The sequence below is a fragment of the Quercus lobata genome, chromosome 7 (assembly GCF_001633185.2).
Source record: "Quercus lobata isolate SW786 chromosome 7, ValleyOak3.0 Primary Assembly, whole genome shotgun sequence".
Taxonomy (NCBI): domain Eukaryota; kingdom Viridiplantae; phylum Streptophyta; class Magnoliopsida; order Fagales; family Fagaceae; genus Quercus; species Quercus lobata.
Genome location: NC_044910.1, coordinates 36,663,979 through 36,683,571, shown reverse-complemented (window position 1 = coordinate 36,683,571; position 19,593 = coordinate 36,663,979). Strand labels below are relative to the sequence as shown.

The 19,593-nt window shown below is 35.4% G+C and overlaps 1 protein-coding gene across 1 annotated transcript; it reads right to left on the bottom strand.

The window, feature by feature from the left end:
• Positions 1-14,541: 14,541 nt before the first annotated feature.
• LOC115953641 (aluminum-activated malate transporter 8) lies at positions 14,542-17,609 on the bottom strand. Its single transcript, XM_031071379.1, has 6 exons — positions 17,166-17,609; positions 16,923-17,063; positions 16,347-16,619; positions 15,828-15,955; positions 15,520-15,663; positions 14,542-15,139 (listed from the first exon to the last, which is right to left on the bottom strand). The coding sequence occupies exons 1-6, from the start codon at positions 17,449-17,451 to the stop codon at positions 14,636-14,638; spliced, it is 1,476 nt and encodes a 491-aa protein (XP_030927239.1). The 5' UTR covers positions 17,452-17,609; the 3' UTR covers positions 14,542-14,635.
• Between the last annotated feature and the right edge of the window lie 1,984 nt (positions 17,610-19,593).

Below are 19,593 nucleotides of genomic sequence, written 5' to 3'. Positions count from 1 at the left end.
GGGGTGTTCATAAAAACTTTCAACTTTAATTATTTTTGGGAAATTGACGATGTTGTTACGGTACTTTCAAAAACTGGTTGACTGCATTGATTAACACATATAATAGCGCTAGCATCATATTTTATAGTATTTAGCACACCAAATAGAAAAAATCATCCCATCAAATGTGTCAAATGCCAAATAAATTTGGCATGAGCCACAGTAACATTCTAATAATAGTAGTGTACAAAGAGATGTGGTATAAAATATAAATATTTGGTTATTATTATTATTATTTTTTTTATATATTCAAACTCTCACTTCATGACTGTTGGGAATTAATTAATAATTATTCAAACTTTCTCTCTCTTCTATTTCTTCAATGACTTTGGGAACAACATAAAGGAAATAATTAAAAAGAAGAAATAAAGAAATTTAAATAAAGTGGTAAAAAAATAGAATATGTGATATAAGGTGTACTATAAAGTAGTGTGCTAAAATAAATAAAGTAATTTTTTTATGTCAAAATAATATTTTTTTTAGAATGTGTATGCTTGCTCTCATCATTTTCATATTAAATCTTTTAATATAAAATATCTTTTGTGTAGATTAGTAGTTGACAATCTTTTCTTATTAATACTGGTTTGAAAAAACCTTTAGAAAGGATAATGATTTAATTGGCTAGGTGACAATCTTCTCGTATTAGCATGGTTTGGAAAAACCTTTAGAAGGATTGATTGTTGTCATGGTTTTAAACTTCATCTCTTTTAGTAGCATACACTTTATCACAACTTATACATTTATCAATGGGTAAAACTTAGATACAGTACCTTATGTACAGTATGTTAGGTACCCCTTTTAAATTGCAGACACCTGTCCAATTAAATGACTCAGTTAACGGAAGTTAAAACTTAACACATCTTTTTTTTTTTCACCGTCTCTTTCAGATCTCCCACAGTCAAATTTCTCACAGATGTGTTGAACCCATTATTAGAAAACCCAGGAGAAAAGAAAACCATCGATCCTCTTCGACTTTTCGCACTCAAAGAAGGAGAAATTTGGCTTAAGTGAAGTTTCAAAAAGAATATCATTGAAACGTCCTAGCATTCTTTAGAGGGAAAATCTGGTGCAAAGAATGAGTTCAAGTGTAAATACAGGAAATAAGGAAGACGAACAAGTCAACCTCATAAACCAACATTCATTCACCACATGAACCAAGAATACAACCAGATCTGGCTTTGCATCATAATGAAAATAATGGGATTAATGGACAATATTGCCCTTTGTCCTTCTTTGTTTGATTTCGTTGAGAAATTTGAGAGTTTAAGTGTGAGAAGTCAAATACTGTTGAAGGATTGTCAATTTAAAGAAACCATTGGATTCTTCTGAGATTGTGCAGGAAAAATCTGAGTTTTGTTGTCGATGTGATGCACACAAGCCAGTCCCTTCGCCATTATTTGCTTGGTTTTGATTAGAACTCAGAGAGTTTGGGTTTGAGAAGCATAATGGTCATTGGGTACTTTTGAGTTCTGGCTTTTGAGATTGTGCGTGAGAAGTTTCAAGTTTGAGAAGCTACAGATTTTCTCATTGAAAGAGAGAGTGAAAAAAAGTAAAAAGAAAAAAAGAAAAGAAAAAGAAAGACAGCGTTAAACTTCCGTTAATTGAGTCATTTAATTGGACAGGTGTCTGCAATTTAAAATGGGTACCTAAGGTACTGTACATAAGGTACTGTACCTAAGTTTTACCCTTTATCAATTTGTGATTGGATTACATCGCTTACACATGAGACCATCATTGATACGTGGTGAAGAATAATTCAATCACTACTTCACATATGTATAAATTGTGAAAAAGTGTGTAACAAAGTGTGTGTCCATGGACTTTTTGTTTTGTCATATTAGTTTACTCCGTATATAGAAACTGCTATAAAAATGTATGTTAGGTTTGGAATCCTAGGTGAAAGGGTTCTATTGATTTGAATCCACGACAGATTGTGTTGCTTGGTACGTGGTAGGGGTAGGAAAATCATACTTTGAACTAAAACTTATCGTCAACATTACCTCCAAACGAAAATAAAATAGAAAAGTATGGGAAAAACAAATCATGCAGAGGACGTATGGCAGACTGGCAGTCCACTAACCTCTTTTGGTTTCATATCACATGCAGCCAAACAATTTTAAAGGTCGTAGAGAGTTTACATGGTGTTAATTGGTTTCACAGTGACCAGAGTCCACATGACCTGCATTTTCTAGGACTCATGGTTCTTCAATGGAGACCACACATGCAGTTTCGTACAGAAATGGAAAAAGACAATTGGAATATAGTGAAAGTAATGGAATATACTACTCTGAACCCTTGAATGATGCCTCGAGTACGGATGTACTAGACTTTCTTTCATCTAGGATTTGAATTATAATTCTAAAAAAAAAACAAGAACCAAATATTATAATGTTTGACAAGTTCTAATTGATACCATGATTTTGTTAGTTCTTCTGACAAATCCAGTCAGCTATTCATGAATCTGACTATGATTTTATTTGTTAGTTCCTCTGACAACTTCATTCAGTTATTCATGAATCTGACATATTCTCTTGGTTATGTTAGTTAGTCCCATATATTTTATCGGTAACTGGCACATTATTTTTATAAGAGAAGAAGAATGTTCAGCTTTCTAATGTGGCTTGAGCTATGGGATTGCAGCTACTGCTTAATGTGATGAAAGTATATTCTATTGGTTGACACAAAGAACGACCATTTTCCATGGCTGTAATTGCAATGTGTTTCCCATCTTCATCTCTCTTCTGGTTAATATATATTTCTTTGCCAATCCATATGTAACAGCAAAATGGCGCATGCAGTAGAATGTTCAGCTTTCTATTCTGGCTTTAGCAGTGGGATTGCTGCCTCTGCATTACTTTGTCAAAGTCTCTGTTAATTAAGAGGAATAAAGTAATTTGCACTCGTGTTTCCCATGTTCTCTCTCTCATTGTGCACATACAGAATTTTGACTGAATTGTTTTTAGCTGACCTCCAAGTTGGTTCACTGACATAGGTTGAGCCTGACTCATACAGAGACTTCGACCTTAATTAATCAGTTCGCTTACAGACACATTCATTATCACACATAATGAGTGATCAACGAAAAGTGATTGATTCATATAACCAGTTGTAAGTGTTCACAACAACAAATTGTGAAGTTTGTCGTGCGATGGATATGTATTTAAAATCATATATAATCAATACATAATTAATATGCCTTTGCTAATTCATATGTTTAAAAAAAATTTAAATCGAATAGAAAATTTTAAATTCAATCAACTCATATTCAAACAAAGAATGCGTGCATGGAAAAAAGAAAGAGAAAGAAAAAGAAAATAAAGAAGAAGGATGTTACATTTATATTTATAATCCATGTCAGATTTTGTGCTTAGTCACATGCTCTGAATTTTTTTTTTTAATGGGTATATCCTTTCTGATTCTATACCTTATTCAGCCTTTGAAATAAGATAACTGGTGCTTATATTCTTTTTGCCTAAATTGAGTCATAAAGCATGGTCTTGAGTGGTGGACCTATATGTTAATTACTAAAAGCCCCCATTAATATTGTCTGATGTCCATATTAATAAAATATAAGCAAGTTGCACCTTTGCTTTTGAACAAAGAAAGTGGAAGGGAAATTACAAATTTAAGAGAGAAAAGAGAGGGTGGGTCATGAATGTTGTGCTAATCATAACTAGGTTCATTTTTTTAAGTGATTGTAGCTAGGAATTTTATTCATTGTAAAAGTGATATGAATAAGACACTTAAAATCGAAAGTTGAGGTCCATGTTTGCTGCACGTGTATGTTGATGGATCCAACATGCATTCAGAATTTTAGTGGGAATTCCGAGTTATACGATCATTCACTAGACCAAATAAAATACAATGAAATCTGATTTTTCTTTTTCTTTTCTTATGTCTTTCTCAATGACTTTTACTTTCAAATTTTATTAATTTATATACAATTTTTTAAAACTTCACTTTTCGACTTCGAATTACACCTTAATCACCTTTCGATAAAGTTGCAACACTTTGATCATCTTTCAATAAATAAGTGAATCAACAAAGTGTTCATCCAAGCACACATTGGCGTGTGAAAAGTGAATGGCTAAATTTGGTTTGTACCAATTGGTATTTACAGAACTTGAATGTTGTTGATTGGTAAAATGATTGAAGAGTGGGGCTAGGAGAAAGTAGATAATGATTGCTCAATGACACTGAGTGGAAAGTGAGTGGCTCAAATTTGGTTCAGCTTAGTTTAGTTTAAAAGAGTTTGTTGTATCTTGTACAAATGAGAGTACCAATATATATATATATATATATATATATATATTGAATTAGAAAATATTTTTAAAAACTTTTTATAGAAAAATTACAAAAGTAATTAATTTTTTTGATATTTTTCATAAAAATTGTATTAAAATTTTACTAAGATGATTTATTAACAAATACTTTAAGGACACTTATATATTAACCGAACAAAATTTTTTTAATGTTGGTCTTTCACTCTTTCTATGTTCATAAAGTTCATGTTTATATGACCAGTATTTTTTACTTGGTTTGAGTTTTCTCTCTTTAATTATGAAACCTATATTCGTTGCATTTATTTATTTTTCCTTAGATTATAATTTGCATGCATGGGGTTTTCTGTTTTATAAAATCAAAATCATGACACGAAAATACGATGTTTGCTCAATTCAAACAAATTCTTGGAAACCAAGTCAGAGGCATGGAAAAAAACAAAGGAAGGATTTTATGGTGTTATCCACTGCTACCTACGTTAGCAAGTATGAAAATGAGAGTTCATATAATTTTGCTAGGTTCCAATTAGCTCAACTGGTAAAGTTCGTGTTTATATGACCAATATTTTATATTTGGTTTGAGTTTTCTCTCTTTAATTATGAAACCTATATTCGCTATATTTATTTATTTTTCCTTAGATTATAATTTGCATGTATGGGGTTTTCTATTTTATAAAATCAAAATTGTGACACGAAGATACGATGTTTGCTCAATTCAAACAAATTCTTGGAAACCTAGTAAGAGGCATGAAAAAAACACAAAGGAAGGAATTTATGGTGTTATCCACTGCAATGTACATTAGCAAGTATGAAAATGAGAGTTCATATAATTTTGCTGGGTTTCAGTTAGTTCAATTGGTAAAGTTTCTAATGGTTATATAAAAGATCTGAGATTCAATCTCCGCCTACATAAAAAACTGATTGGTGTCCTGATTTGATAATAAAGAGCTATCATCAAAAGCGGACGCCATAGGTTGAAACTCTCTCTTAAAAAAAAAAAAAAAAAGAGTTCATATAATTTTGATAATTTTTCAGCACACATAAAGAGAATCTTAATTAATAGTCTTTAATTAGTGAATGTCGCAGGTTATAGTATTTTCCAACCCAATTATTGCTAAACAAGGATTATCTCTATTATTTATAAGTATTGTCTGCGTTTTCCTTCTTCTTCTTTTTTTTTTTTTTTTTTCACGCGTTTCAGGGAGTAATGTGGCTACTGTTCATGAATAGTAGTCGCAAATGTTGACTTTTCAATGGTGAACAGTGTATCCGTGCACTGTTTATGGACTCACAAATTCCATTTTTCAACAACTTTTTCATTAAAAATGGGTCTTACGACACTATTCATACATTTAAAAATTATTTTACTATAGTGTTTTCAGTTTCAGCAAAAATAAGTTCAATCCAAACAGACCCATTATGGCGATATTTAATTTTGGCCACTCTATCTAATTTTGGACAAATTTCCCTGAACTTACTGCCTCTATATTTGGAATTGGAGACAACACTAGCTCGCATGCATGGGAAATCAAGTGGGAAACAACTCAAACCCCAACTTTGAAATCTTATTTTTCATTACTTTTCAGTTTTCCTTTTCTCTGCCCTGTCTTGAGCCAAGAACATGTTTTCTGAGTTTTCTCTAGACCAATTGCTTGTAGAGATAAGTGCCCTTTGCTATCTGGCTGATCATAGCTCATGTTTTCTAGACCCATTAGCTTGTAGAGATGAGTGCCCGTTGTTATCTAGTTGATCATAGTTGGCAAGTCTGTTTGAGAAGTGTTACATCCATAATATTTTTACAACAAATTTTAAATAATATGTTTTTATTAGTTTTAATTTGAACATATTACTGAAATTACTTTTTTACTTATTAATTATAGTCAATAACAATTTCTCATCTAGTATTTGTTATGAAAATTTTGTGTACATAAAGTCCATAAACTACGTTTGGACCAGTTTCCATGTCTACACAATTTTGAAAGAACAATACCATATGTGAATAAAAGAGTTCTCCAATTTTTTCCCCTTTCAAATGGGTATATCATATTTACAAGGGATGCGACCGAATTTATTGTTTTTTTTTTTTTTAGATAATCATAAGAATAAGAATATGAGGCTTATACGTAAAACCTTGGTGTATATTCTAACCCTTAAAATATGCACTTTTGTTTTATAGGCCTCACCCTTTTTCTCAGCTACTTCTTACAATTACATTGCAAGAGACCATGAACACAAAATTTATTGGTAAGAGAGCTATCACATTACGTTTTGCAACAGCGACACCTAAGTTATACTAATGAGTTTTGTTTTGATCCTAAAACAATGGGTTCCTGATTAAGTCTGTCAATTCTTTGTAATTCGATAAAATTCAAGTGGTAAAATTTATTTCCCACGCGTTTTGATCCCAAAACAATGGGTTCCAAAATCCTAATGGCTAATGGTCAACAACAATAATATCATTTTCAGGCATTTTGCGTGTCATCTTTGTAAAATATTTTCTTCAAAGCTCAACTAGGCTAGGTCCGAGTGAGCGTTGGTTCTTAAATAACCTTACCGGACCTGGCGGACCGTTGTTTTTGCTGAATGATTTTTGGGTGTTGCAATACAAAGTGAGTTTCTCTACGTTCAAGTGAGTTTTATCAGTATTACTTAACAGAGTTGCAAATCCAATTTAAGGATGCATGGGCTTATCCACAAGTTGGGTAGTGTTTGCTACGCACAACCTGATAATTTGTTATACACGCACTGTTATACATCTATTCTTTGAACTGAATTCATGGATTGAAAACACGATTTCACTAAAATCATGTGTGTGTATACGTAATAGGGTGTGTGAAGCAGTTTTTATTTTTACAAGTTATATTGTACCTCGGGTTTATTTTGTTTCCTACTACATGACCTTTAAGAGCTTATACTAAATCAACCTGTGTGCCCCCGGTTTGGTTGTAAAAGAGCAACCCATCTATACCCAATAACCTAAAACACTTGAACCACAATAGTAGATAAATTTAAAAAAAAAAAAAAAAAAAAAAAAAAAAACTAAAGTTATTACTAATTTTACAGTAAAATATTTACAAATTAATATAATAATGATTATGATTAAAATTATAAAACATTAATATTATTGCAGTAAATAACATCACTGCTGGATATACAAAGTGGAGGACAACACCAAACTTTTTAGAAATTCAGTGTTGATCAAGCTTGTCAAAAGATCTGTAAATTATTGTATTTTGACAAAAAATACTAATCATGCAATTACTCAACTTTTGGAGATTCAGTTGAAAAATTAATGCCTCATATAACCTAATTGAAATCGTATTCAATTCAAAAGGATAAATATAGTAATATTTACTAATGACTAGGAGTGGAGTTAGAAATTTTTGTTTAGGGGACTAAGTTACAGTATTAATATATTTATCGAAATAACCCTCCATACACACATATACACACACACACATACATATATACACTTTTTTATTTGATAAGTTATATATATACACACACCCAACAAAAAAAAAAAAAAAAAAAACTTAGTATTTTCAATTAAAATTATGTTTGATGGTTATCTTTCATAAAATAAAATTCATTTTTATCATTTTCATAGTGAAATTCTTAAAATGTTTTATTTTCAATACAAATTATCAAATTTTATACTAAAGTAAAAAATCTTTCAATTGAACCTGTAAGGACGCGATTCGTGGCGGACCGTAACAGTGTCGGGTTCGCACGTAAAAAGGCCCCTAACAATATCATTTGTAGAGCGTGGGTTTGGAAGGCTAGGCCTTGATCGACAGGCGGCGGGTTTTCGCGTTGTTCGTACGAGTTTAAGTTTTCCTTCACCCCTGGAGTCTTACTCCTGGAGGTGGGCTGGGAGGCTCTGGGTTTTGGCCATTTTTCCCAACTCCCTCTATAGATTACTTACTTTTCCTTTTATACTAGCTCGTGTCCACTGTCCTTCGTCCACGCGTAGGGTTAAACTTTCCAAGATTGATACTTGTCCCATCAGTCCATACTCAAAGTCGTTAGGGATGGTTGTAAAAGCCAAAGAATGCGGCTCTGTCAGGTTCAGAGCATTAAATGGCAGTAACAGCAGCTTTCCCTGGATATTTTAGATCTTTCTTCCAAGTTTCAGTCCTATACCGTCTTTACCCCTCTTTTAAGGGGGGGAACTTTGGGTCTGCCGAGGACTAAGCTGTCCTCGGCGGTATCCATAGGCTATTTTGTCGAGTTTGAGCCATAACCCTCCTCGGCTTGGGCCTTCGGATTCTCCCCGGGTAGATGGGCCTGACCCATAAATCATTTGGGCCCCACAATAGCCCCTCAAAACCCAGCTGTCCAACCTCTTGGTTGGAAAGGGGGGTTTTGGTGATGTCCAACCTCGTCCTACGGCCCAATCAATTTGGCCTATTAATAATGCTGGCAGCTCTTCATCTGTCCAAGAAATGCACCGGTCTATGAGACAGTTTTTTGATTTCGCGCTTGATGCGTTCTTATCGTTTGGGTATCCAAAACGCGCTTTTAATGACCACTATTCACGAGACTACTTTAATTCGGCGGTTTGTTTTGATGGGGTGGAGAAACGGAACAGGCATGTTTGTGTTGGCAGATTCCTTTGGAGATCTGAACCTATTAAATGTCTCCCGCTCCACCCTCTGTATAAGAAGGAAGGGAGGAGGTTATTGTTTTTTGTAAAGAATTTATTTTCATCCTTCTGAGATTTGAAATACTTGGCCTCCCCTAGGGTTCATTTTTCCCACTGGTTCACAAACTAAATCGTGATACACTTTACCTTAACAACGAGTGATGCAGGAGCCAGACCCCTCCCATAAACGCCATGTTCCAGTAAAGCTCATTATGGCTCGATCGGGACAGGGATGGCGAAGACTCAAAATCAACCTCATCCTTCTTTCAATCAAAATCCGAAGCAGGGACTCGTCACGTCAAACTTTTGGCGTGACCGAGTCGAGGACACCCATCATCAGTACCAACCGCTCTCCTATGAGCATACCTAGTATGGCTCCAGTGTGTTGGGAGTCAAGATCGAGGCAGGGACTAAGTGTCTCTACTTCTTCCTCTCTTCCTTCACTGGTGCTATCCTCTGTCTCCCTTTCTTAGTCTTCCCAGCACCAGATCCATCCTGGTGCTTTCACTTCTCCCTCTTTTGCTCCTTTTTCTTTCTTTTCATCTCTTCTCTCTTCTTCTCCTCCTTCTTTACTCATGTCCTCCATCTTCTTCATTCATCTCCTCCATCTTCTTCATTGATTTCTTCCTTACTATTTCCTTCTCCTTCATTTTTTCCCAAAGAAGGTTCTTATCGTAATATGAGCAGTATTGAGGCAGAGATTGGAGAGACTTTGAGACGAGTTTAAAAGACGCCTAACAGTTTACTTATCTGTACTACGGATGTAATTGTTGCTTAAGCAGTTCACATTTTGTATAGGCTCGTTTGAGCCCCTCTTTGTACGTTGTAATAATTTTTCGTATTAATAAAAATTGTTGTTATTTTATTTCGCATGTTTTGTCTCTATGTCTTTTTTTTTAAAAATTTACAAACGCTGCTCGGCACAATAATATAGCATCTAAATCAATGACGACTAAGACCAAAATACTTGATAATAAAAAGATGTCGCCATAACTTTAATAGAAATGCTTGGCACAATAAGGCCGACCAGTGAAAAGTAATACTTACCCCATGCTAGCCGAGGAGTAAAACGAAGGTTTGATGCCGTGTGAGGAATAACCCTTTGAAGATATATCACCCACCAAATGAACAGCCTTCTTATACGACTAAATGCTGGGGCGTTCCACCACCTTCCTTACAACGTTGTTAGTCTTAACCTTTTATGGTGTTTAAGCCGTGGATGAAGTGACCTGACATTTTTATCAAGTAACTCATCTTACGAAATTCAAACCCTTTCTTATCCAAGTATTTGGTTTCCCCATTGGCTTGGGTCCGAGGACCATACAAGGCTTTGGTTCTGTCTAAAACTTGTAATAATTATAATTTTTGTACTTGGTTTCCCCATAGGCTTGAGTCCGAGGACCATGCAAGGCCTTGGTTCTGTCTAAAACTTATAATAATTATAATTTTTGTACTTGGTTTCCCCATAGGCTTGAGTTCGAGGACCATGCAAGGCCTTGGTTCTGTCCAAAACTTGTGATTTTTTCTTTTTTGTACTTGGTTTTCCCATAGGCTTGAGTCCGAGGACCATGCAAGGCCTTGGTTCTGTCCCTGGGCCCATATGCTGAACGGGCTTGGGCCGCGAATTTACTGGGCCCACGAATTGAGAGGTATTTCCGTAGTCTTAGATCACGCGGTACTTTTTGGCGTCCCAGTGTTCGAGGTGCGCCTTCTCGAGACTCCTTTAACCTCAGGGTTGCAGACGACGTGGGAAATCGAGTCAGAGACGTTTTGTCTGTAGCGTTCCTTGGGACGCTACGTGAATTAAATGCCACCGGTTTACTTCTGGGTATAAATGGGATAGAGGATCACTTCCCTTGCACATGACCTCTCCTGTTCCCTTCAGAACCATATTTCTTCCATATCCGCGATCTCTCTTTCTAGTGCCACTGCCTCAAAGCAAGATGTTTGAGGCGCAGATGGGGATGAAAGGTCTCCGCACGCTCCAAAGGCACCGAATCCTCAAGGTGATATGGTACGGACAAGGATGGCACAGATTCAAGCCAGTCCTCCGTCTTGACAGGAGGAAGATGGTATTCCTCTTTTTTTTAGTCAAAATCCGAAGCAGGTTCTGGTCACGCCAGATTTTTGGTAGGTCAGAAAAAGGAATTTCCGCGATCAGCGCCGTCTGCCCTGTGGCAGGCAAATTTTTGCGGGGGCTCCCCAACTTCCGGCTCCCTGCACCCTTTCTGTAGATGGTGTTAGCCTGAGGTCAGGTTCCCTGCACCTTTTCTCCACCGGTGCAGGCCCCGAGTTGGGTTCTTTTGCTGCCTGAGTTATGGGCGTGTAAAGGCATTGAGGAGGAATAAGGTCTCGAGGCAGTAGCCAACTTCTCCTCTGTGCTACCTCCTCGGCTTTATCTTCACTCTCTTGTATTTTTCGTTACATATGTAGTTAGCTTCAGTGTAGGCTTTGTTTCAGCTTTTCATTGTACACTGTACTGTTCCTTTGTCTTAATAAAATATGTGTCTATTTCTCTATACATATCTTTCTTCTCCGTAACAACTACTTTATGCATGAATATTAAATATAAGCTTGCCCTTAATGATACTCCGGGCAGAAAAATGCTTTAACACAGATTCCTATTGGTTTAAACTCACAAGTATTATCAAGTATAACAATGGTAATCCTCAGTAAATTAAACTCTTAGAACTAACCGGGATAACTGTTGAGTGCTGCGCGATGCACGCTAGACCAATGTCCAAAACTTAGCTTTCCTCCTCCAAGTAGTTGGTTTCCCCATAGGCTTGAGTCCGTGGACCATATAATGCCCTAGTTCTGTCCAAAACCTAGTTTTCCATCATCCAGGTAGTTGGTTTCCCCATAGGCTTGAGTCCGAGGACTTTACAATGCCCTGGTTCTGTCCAAAACCTAGTTTTCCTCATCCAGGTAGTTGGTTTCCCCATAGGCTTGAGTCCGTGGACCATACAATGCCCTGATCTGTCCAAAACCTAGTTTTCCATCATCCAGGCAATTGGTTTCCCCATAGGCTTGTGTCCGAGGACTTTACAATGCCCTGGTTCTGTCCAAAACCTAGTTTTCCTCATCCAGGTAGTTGGTTTCCCCATAGGCTTGAGTCCGTGGACCATACAATGCCCTGTTCTGTCCAAAACCTAGTTTTCCATCATCCAGGTAGTTGGTTTCCCATAGGCTTGAGTGACCATACAATGGTTCTGTCCAAAACCTAGTTTTCCTCATCCAAGTAGTTGGTTTCCCCATAGGCTTGAGTCCGAGGACCATGTCCAAAACCTAGTTTTCCTCATCCAAGTAGTTGGTTTCCCCATAGGCTTGTCCGAGGAATGCAATGCCCTGGTTCTGTCCAAAACCTAGTTTTCCATCATCCAGGTAGTTGGTTTCCCCATAGGCTTGAGTCCATGGACCATACAATGCCTTGGTTCTGTCCAAAACCTAGTTTTCCATCATCCAGGTAGTTGGTTTCCCCATAGGCTTGAGTCCGTGGACTTTACAATGCCCTGGTTCTGTCCAAAACCTAGTTTTCTCATCGTGTGGGATCTTGGTTTTAGGGGAGTTAGCTCCTCAACCAAGCCCCTAGAGTTTATCCATACGATTAACGCTATCAAGTGCCTAGTTTGCTCTTTACGGGAGACCTTGGCTTTAAGGGAGTTAGCTCCTCAACCAAGCCCCTAGTCAAGAAACGTAGCCCCTAGCAGAACTTTATACTAGAACTCTATAACCAACGGTTAGAAATAACGAAGAAACTCTATCGACCCACATCCTATACCAACACACAAGCCTTTCCCCACAGACGGGGCCAATTGTAAGGACGCGATTCGTGGCGGACCGTAACAGTGTCGGGTTCGCACGTAAAAAGGCCCCTAACAATATCATTTGTAGAGCGTGGGTTTGGAAGGCTAGGCCTTGATCGACAGGCGGCGGGTTTTCGCGTTGTTCGTACGAGTTTAAGTTTTCCTTCACCCCTGGAGTCTTACTCCTGGAGGTGGGCTGGGAGGCTCTGGTTTTTGGCCATTTTTCCCAACCCCCTCTATAGATTACTTACTTTTCCTTTTATACTAGCTCGCGTCCACTGTCCTTCGTCCACGCGTAGGGTTAAACTTTCCAAGATTGATACTTGTCCCATTAGTCCATACTCAAAGTCGTTAGGGATGGTTGTAAAAGCCAAAGAATGCGGCTCTGTCAGGTTCAGAGCATTAAATGGCAGTAACAGCAGCTTTCCCTGGATATTTTAGATCTTTCTTCCAAGTTTCAGTCCTATACCGTCTTTACCCCTCTTTCAAGGGGGGGAACTTTGGGTCTGCTTAGGACTGAGCTGTCCTTGGCGGTATCCATAGGCTATTTTGTCGAGCTTGGGCCATAACCCTCCTCGGCTTGGGCCTTCGGATTCTCCCCGGGTAGATGGGTCTGGCCCATAAATCATTTGGGCCCCACAGAACCAATAAAATTTTCAAAAATATGAATGATTCAAAACTTGGAGAAATAAGTTAGGGTTCAAACATATTTGAAGATATCTTATTTTACCCATTATGTGGCAACTAAAGAGATATTTTATGTGTAGTTTTAGTGATAAGATTTTTTATAATGAGTCAATAACTTGTTAATCGCCACCTAACGAGAACAAGTTGAAAAAGATAGACTCAAACATATTTGGTGTTAAACTTTATCAAATATTTAACAGATATAAGAGCACATTTTATTATAAAAAATAGAATTGTGAAAAATAAAATTATATCTCTATATCTACTAAACTAATTATTTTTTTTTAAGAGCATAATTAATAATGCTAAATTCAAATATTTGAGGGGCCAAACTTTTATTTTTGTATACTAAATTTTCAAAACATTAAAATAATTATATATATATATATATATTTCAAAACCCCCACCTTGTACGGTTGTACCTAGCTCCGCCCCAGTAATTACTATCAAGATACCTTTTTTCGTGTTTGACTAAATAAACCATCAAGATACCCTGCATATATATCTGGAAAACTGGCATATAATAAGTACGTGTAAACATGATCTGGGTCACCTGGCATTGTCTTTTCGTTGGTAATGAAAGTTATATATAGTTCCATCTCACATTGTTTTTGTCGTTGTTGGTTTTTAACTTATTTTATTTTTATCATTCTTTATGCTGTGCTTGTGCATATTTTATTTCCGGTCCAACAATTAGTTCTTTTTTTTTATCATTTAAAGTTATATATATATATATATATATATACAAGACAAACATAAGTGGCAAATTCAAATTTGAAAAGAACTTTGTTACAAAAGAAAGGAATACATATAATTAAAGGGAAAGATTTGCTAACATGTATAATTTCTAATTCCCTCTTTAGCAGTTCTCAACAATTTGTGAGAAAAATACTAGATTAGAGATGATTTTACTCAAAAGGTGAAGTACAATTAAGTTGAGCAATAAATGTAGGGTCATGTTAATGGATACTCTTAGAACAATTGTTAATAAACTATATTAATAAAATTTAACACAATTTTTATGCGAAGTATAAAAGGCTATCAACATAATCAATTGCTTATCATTTTTCCATAAAATATTTTTAAAAATAATTTCTAAACCAATACCCTTAAGGTATTTGTTAACGTTTCACATAAATGTAACTAGCTACTCATTAACAAATATTTACACTTCCAAGTCATGATTGCCCGGGCTTTGGTAGCTGAGGAAATTCAGTTTGTAAAGAATATTCCTCGTTTGTCACATGCACTGTGATTATAACATGGTCATTATCACCATCCAAAACAGGTTTAATGCTTCCACAATGAAGTACTAGTAGTTGTGCTTGTGGTTTCTCTGGTGATACAGTGGATTCAACACTAGTACTCTTGAATTCTGCTAGGCAAGAAAGCTCATGGACTGATTCATAGATATTCTCCACACATTTTGTGATTTCTGTTAGTATTGAAGCAACTGAGGCAATTGGTACAATCGCTAGGAGGTCTGCATTCTCTAGTGAGACAGCTTTGAGAACCAATTTGAGTTCATCAATGGCAGTTTTAGAATTTTCCACATGGGATTTGGCTGTTGAAGGGTCTGTCATTGTTTTGATTGATAATGCTAATGCTTTTAGTGCCTTGCTGGCTTCTGAGCACATCTTTTTGCTTGGCTTTCGAATTTTATTTCTGAATTCCATTGCTGCCTGCAGAAGTATTATAAATTAGTAAAGCCCACAAATTTTAAATTTTATAATTTTGTTTAGTAAATTAATCATAGTCTTTTGTTAGTGATTCAAATAGTAAAAATAAAAAGTTTTCATGTATGTTTCTACTAGGTACATTTATTTCGAATAAAACTCTTTTGTCTCACTTTTATAGTATTTTATTTTATACTCCACTAAAGCAACCAAAGTTATATATATATATATATATATATATATGTATATATGTCATATTGCAGTTAATAGAGTATAAGGCAAAAAAGAAAAAAAAACAGTAGGATATGTAGAAGATTTTTATCCATTTCTTTTGGGACAAAAGTTAGGTATATAGTTTGTACGTAGAAAGAATCATGATGATGTACCTGTAAATCAGAGTTGAAGTAGCCATTAAGAGCATCAATCCGATAAGCACATTGCCTAGCAAGAACTCCAATCTTCAAATATTGTTTCCATGGATGACAAAAGTGAAAACGACCATGTCCTGGTTCCCATCTTGCAAAATTTGCCTACAGATAGTGTGTTATAGGATCACTAATCATCATTCTGGCTTAAAAAACGTAGTAGTAAAGTAAGAGCGAAAAGCTCAGCAAAAAGTGCAGATGTAAGTGGCATTTCATAAAGGTATAAGATTAGTGGAGGAGAAAGAAAATGCTAAAGGCGCTTTACTCACCAAGGATTCTTCAGTATTTTTTGAATTGAGGACACTTTTATACCCTTGAAGAAGTGCCTTGTCACCTTTAGAGGCCATAACATTCCCTTCATGATCCTCAGGATCCGCAAAATATTCACCTCCAAAACCTGTCAATGTCTCTCTACTTGTTAGTATCATTTCAAGATCAAACAGTAAAGTTTAATGAAAGAAAGAAAGAAAATTCAGGTAAATTTAGTTACGAGCAATGTTAAAGACATAAAAAGTTTCACAATTTATTGAGGTAACAAGTTATGATTAATATAATATCACTTTCATAATATGTGTGCTTACCACGCACTTACATTACTTTTAATTAATGTACACTAATCACAATTTTAGTTTATTAATAATTGTGAAAAATGTTATGAAATTCTATGTATCACCAGCCCATACTGAACAGGTGATACATAGAATTTATTAATAGTTACTAACTTGCAAGAATTTATTAATTAATGTTCACCGATCACAATTCTAGTTTATTAATAGTTACTTATGTACCTTCTAGATAACTTGCAAGCTTTTCTATATTGAAAGCAATCAACTTGTGAAGGTCTTCACCGGCCCATACTGGGCAAACAAATATGGATACAATTATGCAGGTTGCTCCACCTATTCCAATTGTTGAGAGTCTTTCATTTGCCAGCTCTAAAATTTTGTCAACCCGATAACCCGTGACTGATACCAAGCTAAATGTCAATATAAAAATCAAGACCCCATAATCATATCTTGCCTTAATCCGTGGAATGAATCGTGTGAATGATGAAGCTGCAGCTGCACACACCAAAACAACTTGCATAAATAAACCAACCTCAGAAAAATGCTTTATTTTGTACTTCTTTTCTGTTGCAAAAGAATACGAAAGAATGGGAAACTTGGGATTTCACAAATATTTAGTATTGAAATATATATTAGGTAGAGTCCAAACTGTCCTAGGATATTTCTAAATAAAGAAAATGTTAAAATTACTGTAAATTTTACTACACAAATTTTACTAACTACGTGATGCGGCCGACAATAAGAAAAAGTTTCAATTATATTTTATGTTAGAGGTACACATTAATTTGTAAAACTTACCGAGTAAAAAGACAAGGAAGGCAAGGACAATGGGCTCTCCTTTCTCTCCAAAGAGACGTGCTAAGTGGTGAGCTCCACACCCTAGAGCACCAGCGGATAATGTTGCACAAGCTCTATTCAAACCTTTGCTGAGAGTAGCACCTGGACAGGAACAAAAATAAATATGTACATTAATTGTTGCTTAGATATTTAACCATGTATATGATGGTTTGGTAAATCTTGCTAGTGTCTTAAATAACTTACCAACAGTGAATTCAAAGACAACTACCACTGTTAGCACAGCCCACATTCCTGAAACCCCAAAACCATTATATAGAGGTCTCCAGTAGTATAACAAGGACACCAGTGTGAGAGCCAGTCCTACTTTTAGTGAGTGCATGACTCGTCTTGGGTCGTCTTGTCCTAGCTTCTTTGTTGTCCTTACAAGGTTTACAGCGATGTTCTTGAAATTCAAAGGCAGGGCCTTAACCCAGTCCCAAGCAATGGCTAAAGGCCCAGCCTTCTCTTGTGTTGCTGACTCAATCTCCATAGCTATAATAGAGTTGGTGGAATTAAAGCTTCTTATAATTAACTGATGCAAAGGTTAATTACCAAGTCAAAAAAAGCCCAAAGCTAAACTTTTTGAGGTGGTTTTGTATTGTAAGTACCTAAAGCGAGGGTGAAGAGAAAGCTAGATGCTTGGAAGAAAATGGCTCTTCGTGGGTGTCTCTGTCTCTCACTGTGGCCAAAATATATATAGGAAGAGAACTTTGGTTTCGTGCGTTCTAGATTTTTTTTTTCCTTGATGAAGTTAAGAATATTTTATTGGACACCTGTGTTTGTGTCTTTTGCACAAAGATTTTCATAAATAAAGGGGCTTCAAAAAAGTGGTTAACTAGGCCTTAATTGGATCTGAGGTTTGTAATGTATTACCACAGTCCAGAAACAGCAGCCCACGAATCCTTGTAAAAGAATTCGGCCACTCTTCCAAACAAATAGTATTTTAGAAACCCTCCATTTGTTGGTTTCCATGGAAATATTTTTTGAAAAACAAAATTTTTTTTAAAATTGAAATTTTATTTTTATTTTTTGGTATTTGATTGCACCAACCCAAAAATGAATAAAAACTATTTTCTATTATTTGACTTGCACTAATATGCTCATGTCACTTGTTGGTCGGACTTAAATTGGGGGTTTAACTATTAGACATGATCTGATTGACTTAATACTTAGAAAATCATGATTAACCTCAACCCTTTTGCTCAAAATAATCTATAATCCCTAGTGGGTTGGGTTTGTCGAGCCCTCTTACTTGTTAAGCACTCTTAATTTTCATAGAAAATCATTAATATTTCTTTTAATTTTAAATAAAACAATGTTCAAATTCAAAATCTACTTAAATAACTAAGTGGGAAAGTGATGGGAAAACAATTAATTTGAGAAGAAATGTCGTATTGAAAAAAACTTAATATTCAATAAACATTGGTCAATAACTTTTCAAAATAGTTAATCACTAAAGAGATAGCGCAAAGATAGAAAAGTTTTCATTAACATGGTTTTATTTATTTGTGGTGTGGAATTTATTTATTTATTTATATTTTTTTGTAATATGTCTAACATTTAATAGTGGAAAACATTTTAGTTATTTATTTATTTATTGGACTTAATTAGTTTCCACTTTCCATCCACTTCATAAAATCAGTTTTCCATTTACTTGCCTTTTCTACTGTATCACTAACAAAACAAAAGTACTAATACCACTTTTTTTTTTTTTTTTGGCTGAAAAAAAGTACTAATACCACATAAAAAACAAATTTGCATAACTTTTATTATACCTTATATGTGACGAATTGTGAAGGATAGGAGAAAAATGTGGTAGGTCGACATCTAGAGACTATTTACCCACAGGAAAAAGTTTCCATGAACGCGTATAAACGTTGGCATCTGGCTTGTTGGGTCTCATTCCCATGCAAACTTAAACAAGACTAAAACGGAAAAACCTAAATTCCCTTAGGCAAGACCTACCTAAGTCCACGACACGCATCGTATTTTGTATCCCAGGGTTCACGAGCTCGATATGCTGCATGGTTTGGACTTCGGGTTTTGGCCCTCAGGAACCAGATGGTTGACTCAGTTTGTAGATTTAAATTTGAAACTGTAAAGTAAAAATTTGTGACTATCTGCTACTGCTAGCAGATTGACTAAGTTGACTGTGTTCATTTGCATTAATTAATGATTATTTTAGAATCATTAGTGTACATATTTTCTTTCTTTTCTCCTTTTACCTTTTGATTTTCCCTTTCTTCTCTCAACCTGGCTCCCTTTGTCCTCTTCTTTCTTGGACTGACCATGGGTTTGTATATTCTAAGTAGAGGAGAAATGTGTCATTGGCTTCCATAGAATATATATATATATAGAGGGGCGGAACTATAGCCAAGGGTGCCCCATATTTTTTTTTAAATCCTTTATATTACCTATAACTATTAAACATTTTTAAAGATATAGCCCATAAAAATAGGGTCAGCCCCCAAATGTGCTCATTCTACTTCGCAATAACCTAGAAATTCCCAGATGCTTGCCTATACTAACTTGAAGTTTACTTCTAGTCAAACAAATTAAGACATTATTCTTCTCTGAGTTGCAAATGTGAAAATAATTTTGTTTAATTCATTAGGTTTTCCCTTCTTGTTCA

What these genes read in the sequence shown, in the direction of transcription:
- LOC115953641 (XM_031071379.1), bottom strand. Translation starts at nt 17,451, where the DNA reads ATGGAGATTGAGTCAGCAACACAAGAGAAGGCTGGGCCTTTAGCCATT. An exon ending in CTTCCTTGTCTTTTTACTCG is followed by an intron (nt 16,620 to 16,922) that starts GTAAGTTTTACA and finishes TGGTGTGTGCAG; the next exon opens with CTGCAGCTTCATCATTCACA. An exon ending in ACTTCAACTCTGATTTACAG is followed by an intron (nt 15,140 to 15,519) that starts GTACATCATCAT and finishes ATACTTCTGCAG; the next exon opens with GCAGCAATGGAATTCAGAAA.